At 32.7% G+C, this 10,851-nt stretch overlaps 1 protein-coding gene across 1 annotated transcript in view; it reads left to right on the plus strand.

Moving 5' to 3' along the window:
- The first annotated feature begins 792 nt into the window (after window positions 1-792).
- The window catches only part of LOC111612571 (adipocyte plasma membrane-associated protein-like), a 16,566-nt gene continuing 6,507 nt past the window's right edge, over window positions 793-10,851 (plus strand). Inside the window, exons 1-7 of the mRNA XM_023353802.1 lie at window positions 793-885; window positions 2,990-3,091; window positions 3,164-3,279; window positions 3,397-3,486; window positions 5,307-5,420; window positions 5,503-5,674; window positions 5,870-5,939. Coding sequence (XP_023209570.1) covers window positions 2,994-3,091; window positions 3,164-3,279; window positions 3,397-3,486; window positions 5,307-5,420; window positions 5,503-5,674; window positions 5,870-5,939 — 660 coding nt within the window. The 5' untranslated portion in view covers window positions 793-885; window positions 2,990-2,993. The remainder of the gene's footprint in view (window positions 886-2,989; window positions 3,092-3,163; window positions 3,280-3,396; window positions 3,487-5,306; window positions 5,421-5,502; window positions 5,675-5,869; window positions 5,940-10,851) is intronic.

Raw genomic sequence — 10,851 nt, forward strand, 5'->3', positions numbered from 1 at the left:
CAACGAGTTGCTTAACTTTCACGGCAACATTTGGTGGCGCCATCTGATATGAATTTTATTTTAAAATTTTTATATTTTTAACTATTATAAAATGGTAAAAAGCTTAATTTTCAGGGTATGAATGAGTTTTATAAAAAATTATAAATGCTAATAAACAGTAAAATCGTCTTCGAGTCCGACCCTACTAGAGACACACACGATCCCTTTATCTCTCCACTCTCTCGACCTTTAACCAGCAGAATTTAATAGTATCAATTCCCCTAATAAACAAACTACCTTGCAAAATTTCAAAAATTTTCGACAAAATACACAGGAGTTATTAAGCTTCAAAGAGGATGAACAAAATTTCCCCCCCCCACACAGACAAATATCCATATATACATAAAATACCCCAGATTTTTTGAATTTCTTGACGTTCAAAAATCCTGGGGATCATTACATGACCAATGGCCATACTTTCCCTCTGTTACGTATAACAACCGGAAAAGTAATAAATTATAACAAAGCCACACCCCTTCAGCTGGCGAAACAAATAGACCGTACCGCCATCTTTCGTTTAAAAAATAAATTTCCCTTTATTTTAAAACTTTGTTCTTAAAATTATTAATTAATTATAGTTAATTATAATAATGTTATTTTTAATTTTTTTTTATTTTTATTTTTACAACATAAACCCCTTAACTATTCACCCGAAATATATATCTTTTAAATAAGTATTTTAAAAAATCATTCATTAATTTTAAAGTAATAATTATATTATATTTAAAAAAACACGTGATAATTTATATTTAGAAAGCGTACTGGCCAAAGGGTAAGTGTTGTAAACGTCATCGACCTTATCGAGATCTGTCGAAGTTGTAAGGAGAGTGGTAGGGTGGAAACAAGGTTGGTTAATTTTATAACTCGCCCTTTATATTTACTCTATATTAATAATAGTATATATCAATATTTCCTAATTTTAATATATACTGTATGTATACATTAATGTTAACAATTCAAAGTAAGTTTTAAGTAATTTATTAAAATGTTTTCAAATATAATAAGAATTATTTGTTTTTCTAATTTAAATAAGTTAAAGAATTTTTATTTATTTTAACGAGCATCTACCTCTGTACCTTAAACTTTATCTACCTTAAATACTATAAAATTGATACTGTAGATGCAACCTGTACATACAAACGAGGAAACATTTCTCGTTGTTAAGATAAACAAAAAATGCTAATCAATTACGTATTTAATTCGTAAATTTTATAAAATTTTTACGTATATTTATATAGAAATACAGCTTTTAATATTTAAATACTTTGCTGTTACCTTAAAATTTTGCTTGTTAATTTATAATTACTGTCCTAAAAAGTTGTCTAAAATATTGTAAACTATACTTTTTTCAATTTTTATTAGTATTAAACTATTTATATTACTTTCTTGTATTATTAATCACATTTACGGTGTTATGTAATTATTTGTTACTTACTACATAATTTTATTATGTAATTATTCCTATTACATTACGTGTAACTGCAATATAAGGAAATTGAAATACATTCCTTTTGTCTAAATATATAACGTATGCTATCTTATACTGTATATTTACACATACATAATGACTAGTGAATTACACTTCTGAGAAACATTTATAGATAATATAAACTATATAAAGACTTTTAATATGATTTCCCATTGGTTAACATCGACACATGAGAATTGTCTAGTTTTACAGTTATGTGAAATTGCAAATTGTATATATATATATATATATATGTGTGTGTAAAAAACGACTGTTCAAATAAACAGTCACATAGTAACGATCATTCCGCACCAGGATGTAAGGCGGCATCTAGTCAAGGTCACCTACAGACCAAGGATACCTGTCTAAAGGTAGCATTTGTGGCGGGAAGGCACACGACACGCAACTTTAATAAAATAGTTTTGATTCCGCACCCCGATATTATATGCTACCAGTACTGTTTCACACATACGAAGCTCTAATCGCTTCCAACTTTTCTTTATAAGCTTTTAGGACGACAACTAGAAGTGCTTGCAAAGCTGATAATACAACGATTTATAATCACACTCAGCAGTACAATAGTACAATCCGTTTCGCAAATATTGGGTGGGACAGGCCACGACAGATTTTCGAAGAAGGTCTGAAAATATTTAAAAAAATAGCATTTGCAACTTTAGAGATTAATGAATTTAAAAAAGAGTTTTTAAAATTTTTATGTATCTGTCATAGAACAGCCAGGTGTACAGTACCTACAGTACGTTGGAGCAGAAACGGAACCGCACAACATCGGCACATTTTAATAAATATATAAGCAGAAGTGCCATTTTATATGATATATGTATATATCAGAAATATTGTATATATGAATAGAGAGGATATATCCTAGAAGCATGTATAGAAAAGTTAAGTTTCTGTATATTCTCTATACACTTCGTAACAGAAACATAAATGGCGCGTGTCCAATAGATAAACTATATTATTAATTTAACCTTTTAACCTTTAATGTATAAAATTTACAAATAAACGTACTGAATTCTAAACAGTTTGGACCAAGAGACAGCCTACTTAATCTATACATAGCAGGCATTTTTACTATGAAAAATTAAATATTCAGCACTACAAAATATAGTTTGTTGTACGTACAAATTATATTCTGCTTGTAAAATACGATATTGAACTTAAATTTTTAATATATAATTTTATATTTATATTGTTATTACTTAATTCTGTCTGAAATTATAATCTAATATAATTTTAGATATAAGTGTTTAGAAATAATCTTTCACAATTCTATCTTCGGTTATTTATCGCTCTATCGTCTCCAGTTCAAATTCCACAATATAACTCAACTTTATCAATAGAAATTGGATAAGTGGTCGAGTATTAAATTCATTACTAAACTTATCGAATTGTAAATGTATTATATGTAGTTATTTATAATATTTCTTGGATAATTATTTTAATTTCTTAATTTAAACAAAGCTAAATGTCGTTCCTATTCAAATTATTCGCCATCTTGGGGATAGTCTTTGCCTACTTCGCCTACTCTCCTCATCTTTTAGACTTTCATCCTAAACCTTTCACGTGAGTATCCGATGTTAAATGGTTCCTCGTAATACGTATCGAATGTCACATTTCACCCTTTTCTCCTTACAGAGTTCGGCAATGGAGCGAATTAACGGGTCCTCTTACCGTCAATAATCGCTTAAATGAAGGTGAAAGGTTATTCGAAGGCGCCATTGAGGCTCCCGAATCTCTCGCCGTTTATCAAGGTATATTCGTGTTTAAATTAAAAATAAATTTATATTTAAGTAATGATAGGATTATTGTATAAAAAGTTCAATTTTTATCATAATTTTACATGTATAATTTTTTTTTTCATTTTTTAGGAGAAATTTATACGGGAACACGGGATGGATGCATAACAAAAATATCTGGAAAAAATTTCAATTGTGCAGTCAACTTAAATAAACTTTGTGGTAAGAAAAATAATTATTAATATTTTTTAAAAATCACAGTTAAAATCTTTTAAATTAATTTTTAAATTTTTATAAAATGTATATATAAATAATTGCTGCAAAACGCTTTCTGTAAGTGAACACAAAACATATCTTCCTTCTTGAGTGTATACACGGGTGATCTAATGGTCAGTTTAGCGTCATAAAGACTAAACCACCATCCCATTTGTGTACCCTATTAATTAATTTGTAAAAATTCTTGTTTAATACGAAAGAAATCTAGCAACGAGTGACGTAACTTCCCGACCAAAACATTTAAAATTGTGTGTGATGTCATCTGTCACGATATGTTATTTTTAAAATGTTTATGTTATTAATTATTTTAAAATGTCAAAGAGCTTAATTTTGAGGTTAGAGACGAGTTTTATAAAATTGTAAATGCTTGTAACGAGTAAAATCATTAAGTCCGACCCACACACGAGATACGGTAATTTACCCCTACCTATCTCCCCACCCCTCGACACTTATCCTCTAAAATGTACTAGCATCAATACTCTTAATACACAATCTATTTGCAAAATTTCAGGAATTTTCGACAAAAGGCACCGGAGTAATAAGAATGTTCTAGCTTACAGTAATGCATATAATAAGAAATAAATACACTGTTTAAAATATATGCATAATACTTATACCGGTATTTCAAATATTATAATTATTAGTATATATAAGTAATATATATACTAATATTTATATATAAATATATAAGTGTTATAGATGTATGATATATATAGGCCTATATTTTTTAAATAGTGTATTAATTCATTATGTACATTACTTTAAGCTAGGACACTCACATATATCTGTATATAGCCTGATTGGTACGAAGGTCACGATATGGTGATAAATTGACACCCTTATCATATCTTAACCGTAGATTATATCTGAATTTAATCAAAATCTACTTATTATATAAGAATATCAGTAAGTTATATAAATCACGTTCTAATTAATATCTATCAATATATGAAGAAATATTAATAAATAGGATGCCGTTATCACCATTGTAACTTTTTTTTAATTTTAAATTTTCGCTGGAGGATGAAGTTTTCTTTAAAAAATAAGAAAGACGTAGTCGTTTCCAAAAACTTTGGTGATCATCATATTTCTTTTAAATGTTCCTTAGTAAAAACTTCAGACGACCAGACCTTTTTTTAGGCTATTTTTTGGAAACGACTACGTCTTTTTTATTTTTACCATTGTAATTCTTGAAATTGCATTTTATTTTCTTATATAAACAATGAAAACTGCTATATTCATGAATCTAAATTGCTGGAGTCTTATATAAATTTATAAATGTTTTATTTGTCTCTGTAAGGATCGTATAATTAACTAGTCGATAACTACATTTAGTTGAACTGTACTACATTTTTTACTAATTTTATAAATTCTACATTAGAACTGTATTAAAATTTCCTGAAATTTTCTTCTTATTGAAGGATAACAGCGGTAATCTCGATGTACACTCTTTAGTGGCTCTTGATAATACCCATCGAGCAAGAATGTACATCATCTGTACATAAATAACTTAATGTTATACACAAAAGCATAACTGCTGTATGTTTTTGTGTATAATATTGAATTACTGTACTGATGTACACTCGATCCTTCCTTTCTAGATGGATGAGCCTTTATTCTAAAGTTATCCAATAATACAATTAAAATTCTTCGCTTTATAAATTATAGTCTATAAACCCGACTCCTGAATATTCTTAATTTATTAACTTGCATTCATATAATTAACTGATACATCTACTTGATAATTAATTTATGTTTTCTAACAGAGAAACAGAAAGCAATACCTTGCAGTCGTCCTTTAGGTTTAAGGTTCGATGCCAAAGGTACCTTATTCGTAGCCGATGCTCAGTTAGGACTTCTACAAGTTGATATTAAGAAAGGTATGGAACACTTACATTCCTTATCATTAATATAATATTATTCACATACAACTATTACAATACTGTTGATTTAACTGTATAGGAACAGTCATAACTCTCGTGAGCACTGGCGAAAAGGTAGAAGGAAAGGAAGTAATGATTCCAGATGATGTAGATATGGATGAAAATGGTGTCGTATACTTTAGTGACGTGTCCACTAAATGGAAGTACGATACTATCTTTTATAGCGTTGCGGAACACGAAAATACTGGCAGGTATGATTAAAGTTTTGTTACGGCAATACGTTGTTTACTATTTGATAAGACAGCTTAAAATTTATTCTGTAAATTAACGAAAAGCATATATTTTTTATTTATAACCAATAGTCTATGTAATATGTCCAAACCAATGATATTCTTAATTATTACAGAAAATAAGTATCTACGCTTGTTAATTATTCCTATTTTTAGAATTATACAATACGATCCAAAAGCCAAGAAGGCTTCGGTACTTTTAGACGGTTTATATTTTCCAAATGGGGTGCATGAAGGTGAAAGGTTATTCGAAGGCGTCATTGAGGCTCCCGAATCTCTCGCCGTTTATCAAGGTATATTCGTGTTTAGATTAAAAATAAATTTATATTTAAGTAATGATAGGATTATTGTATAAAAAGTTCAATTTTTATCACAATTTTACCTGCATTTTTCATTTTTTAGGAGAAATTTATACGGGAACACGGGATGGATGCATAACAAAAATATCTGGAAAGAATTTCAATTGTGTAGTCAACTTAAATAAACTTTGTGGTAAGAAAAATAATAATTATTATTTTTTTAAAATCTTTTAAATTAATTTTTAAATTTTTATAAAACGTATATATAAATAATTGCTGCAAAACGCTTTTTTAAGTGAACACAAAACATATCTTCCTTCTTGAGTGTATACACGGGTGATCTAATGGTCAGTTTAGCGTCATAAAGACTAAACTACCATCCCATTCGTGTACCCTATTAATTAATTTGTAAAAATTCTTGTTTAATACGGAAGAAATCTAGCAACGAGTGACGTAACTTTACCGCCCAACACATTTAAAATAGTGTGTGATGTCATCTGTCACGATATGTTATTTTTAAAATGTTTATGTTATTAATTATTTTAAAATGTCAAAGAGCTTAATTTTCAGGTTAGAGACGAGTTTTATAAAATTGTAAATTCTTGTAACGAGTAAAATCATTAAGTCCGACCTACACACGAGATACGGCACTTTACCCCGATCTATCTCCCCACCCCTCGACATTTATCCTCCAAAATGTACTGGCATCAATACTCTTAATACAGAGTCTCCTCGCAAAATTTCAGGAATTTTCGACAAAAGGCACCGGAGTAATAAGAATGTTCTAGCTTACAGTAATGCATATAATAAGAAATAAATACACTGTTTAAAATATATACATAATACATTTATAATATTTTAAATACTGGTATAATTTCTATAAATGTCTGATATATATAATTTAAAAAGTGTATTAATCCATTACATGCATTACTTTAAGCTAGGACACTCATATATTAATATATCTGTATATAGCCTGATTGGTACGAAGGTCACGATATAGTGATAAATTGACACTTTTATCATATCTTAACGGTAGATTATATCTGAATTTAATCAAATCTACTTATTATATAAGAATATCAGTAAGTTATATAAATCACGTTCTAATTTATATCTATCAATATATGAAGAAATATTATAAAATTAGATGCCGTTATCACCATTGTAATTCTTGAAATTGCATTTTATTTTCTTATATAAATCATGAGTCCAAATTCTTTTAAGTTGGAGCTTTTATAGATTTATAAATGTATTTTTCTCTGTAAAGATCGTATAATTAACTACTCAATCACTACTTTTAGTTGCATTGTAGTACGAAACTCAATATCGTGTATAAAGTGTACGGGTGAAAAATAAACACTGTTTGATAAGCTTTCTTAACTTTTGCTAAACGAAGATGTCGATAATATGTCCTGTTAACAAAATAAGTCCGAGTAGACATTTTAAATACTATACTCTATTGTACAGTACATTGTTTACTAATTTTATAAATTCTATATTAAAGTTGGGTGAAAAATTAAATGATCCAATCGCCGCCGAAGTATTTACTCTGGAGTTGCACAATCGCTTCGCCCTTCTTCGAGAGATGACAGATGTAGATCTCTGGAAAACCTGAGACATTACCACGGATTGCACCCAAAACATCATTGGAAGACGTCGAGGAAGACAAAGGATCAGTGGATCCAAGATCACTCGTGGAAGTTGATTGATGAGAGGAAAGACGCAAAACTTAAAAGGGACCAGGCTAAAATAATGGCTGAAATGGAGGAAGAAAGCCAAAGATACACCGAGTTGGATAGACGTGTAAATAAAAGCTATCGGAAAGACAAGAAGGAATCGTTAGAACGAAAGGGAGCTGAAGCATTCAGGCGTCCGACCAGAATGATCCCAAGACCTTGTGCCGCATAGTCAATGAACTGATTGGGATGAGGAGTAACTCCAACGTTCCAATAAAAGAAAAAAAACGGGAAGCTTCTGATCGCTCAAGATGAGCAAAACGAGGTGGATGAAACATTTTCAGAATACATTTAATTAATCGGAACCGACCATCGTTTACGATTTCGTTATTAAGGACACACAGGATGAGCTTTGGGTTCACACTGGTGATATTACCCTTGAGGAAGTGGAGCTTTCGATTAAGAGCCTGAAGAATAGTAAGGCAGCCAGTTTGGACGAAATTTGGACTGAGATTTTGAAGCATGGAGGGCACTTGTGTTGGAAAAGCTAACGTCACTGTTTAACAGGTGCCAGCAATGTGGGGAGTTCCAGAGAATTGGAGAAGGGGCTCTATAGTCAGAATTCCTAAGAGAGGAGATATCTCCGAGTGTACTAACTGGCGAGGTATCACCCTCCTTTCTGTGCCTGGAAAGGCATTTTGTGTGGACCTACTTCGACGCCTGCGGATTGCTCTCTATCAGCGCTTGTGGGAGGAGCAAGCTGGGTTTCACTGCGGAAGATCGTGCAGCGAGCAGATCTTTCCTTCGAAATATCTTCGAACAATGCGTTGAGTATCGACACCCATCGGCCATCAATTTCATTGATTCAAGAAGGCTTTTGACAGTGTTCACCGCGAGTCCCTGTGGCGGATCCTGCGATTATATGATATAACGACAAACTTTGTCACCATTTTCAAGGCCTTATACTTGCATTCGAGTTGTTGCGTCAAGACTGAAGATGGTCATACGGACTTCTTTAAAATTACAACAGAGTCAGGCAGGATTGTGTCCTGTTCCCTTTCCTCTTCCTTATCGCCCTTGATTATGTCACGCGGCGGGCAGAAGAGTCCGGTGCGCGCATTGAGAACAGCATGAGCAGAATCGTCTTGGAGATTTGGTTTTTGCTGACGATATTGCCCTATTAGAGGAAAGCGAATCAATGTTACAGCAAGCCACGGCCGCATTGGGTCGGGAGGCATACGAAATTGATCTCAGGATAAACGCTGTGAAGTCGAAAATTATGCATGTATGTAACAATGCCCAAACACGGGGAGTTATTGTCAGAGCACAATGATTGGAAGAGTTAAAGTGATTTACCTATTTCGGGGGCCCACCAGTGACCAAGTGGTTCCGTTCCCTGAACACTGAGAGTTCGGTCGTACGTTCGCGCCTCGCCAGGGAGGGTGGCAACGTGGAGTTTTCCGCATTTTCTCCACGTCTGTAATGCCTGAATAGGAGCCAGTTATCCTTTAAAAGATTTCTCGGAAAGCATCCTCCCCTAGGCAGATCGCCCAAGTGTTGCGTTGCCGTAACTTAACAACAGCAACAATCTACTTGGATAGTGGAATTTCCCAAAATAGCGACGCAGAATGAACGTGAAGTGCCCGCATCGGAAAAGCGGAGACCATTTTCTGGCAGATGAACAAGATCTGGTCCACACCATCCATCTCATTAAGAACCAAATTCCGCCTGTTCACCTCCATCGTGATTCCGATAGCTATTTATGCTAGTGAGTCCTGGAACACATCGGGAAATATCAATAGAAAGCTCGATGTCTTTCAACGGCGATATCTACGACGAATCCTGAATATCCGATATTTAGATCATATCACCAATTAAGAGGTTCTTCGAAGGAGTCGGATGTGCAAACTTCATAGCATTGTCGCCCGTAGAAGAGTCCGACTGGCCGGCCACATTTTTCGTATGGAGAAGAATAGGATCCCTAAGACAGCCATGAAATGAATTCCGCTGGTTCCAAACGACCACGAGGACGCCCCAGGAATACTTGGCGTAAAACTTTTCTTCAAGACTTGAAGAAGCTCAATATGACGTGGGAGGAAGCTGAAGCCCTCGCCCATGATCGAAATCGATGGAAGATACTTGTTGCCCGTTATGGTACTTAACATTGGAGGAACTACTACTACTACTACATTAGTTTCCTGAAAGTTTCTTCTTGGTCAACGATAACGGCGGTAATCTCGATGACACGCTTCGAGCAAGAATAAAGGCTCATCCATCCAGAAAAGAAGGATTAAGTACACATCGCTAATTCAATGTTGCACACAAGAACATAACTGTTGTATGTTTTTGTGTATAACATTGAATTACTGATGTGCATTTAATCTTCCCTTTCTGAATAATTCTCTTTTCATCAACAAGATCGAGAAACCTTTATTCTAAAGATATCCAATAATTCAATTGAAATGCTTCGGTTTTCATATAATAATTATGCATTCATATAATTAACTGATACATCTACTTGATAATAAATTTACATATTTTTTAACAGAGAAACAGAAAGCAATACCTTGCAGTCGTCCTTTAGGTTTAAGGTTCGATGCCAAAGGTACCTTATACGTAGCCGATGCTCAATTAGGACTTCTACAAGTTGATATTAAGAAAGGTATGGAACACTTACATTCGTTATTATTATTATTATATTATTCACATACAACTATTACAATACTGTTGATTTAACTGTATAGGAACAGTCACAACTCTCGTGAGCACTGGCGAAAAGGTAGAAGGAAAGGAACTAATGATTCCAGATGATGTAGATGTGGATGAAAACGGTGTTATATACTTTAGTCACGTGTCCACTAAATGGAAATGCGACACTTTCTTTTATAGCATGCTAGAACACGAAAATACTGGCAGGTATAATTAAAGTTTCGTTACGACAATACGTTGTTTACTACAGTGGTACCTCAGGTTACGAACGCCCCAGCATACGAAATTTTCAGGATACGACATGAAATTCGAACATATTTTTGCTCCACGATACGAACAAAAACTCACCATACGACGTTACATTAGTTCGCATTTTTCATTTGTTTTTCTTACTACAGTTATTTTTTAATGTATTACTTGGCTTTAATTTGAGTATGTTTTTCGCGTTGTG

This window comes from Centruroides sculpturatus, unplaced genomic scaffold, assembly GCF_000671375.1.
Source record: "Centruroides sculpturatus isolate CEXI.00-Female unplaced genomic scaffold, Cexi_2.0 scaffold1771, whole genome shotgun sequence".
In the NCBI taxonomy this organism is placed as follows: Eukaryota; Metazoa; Arthropoda; class Arachnida; order Scorpiones; family Buthidae; genus Centruroides; species Centruroides sculpturatus.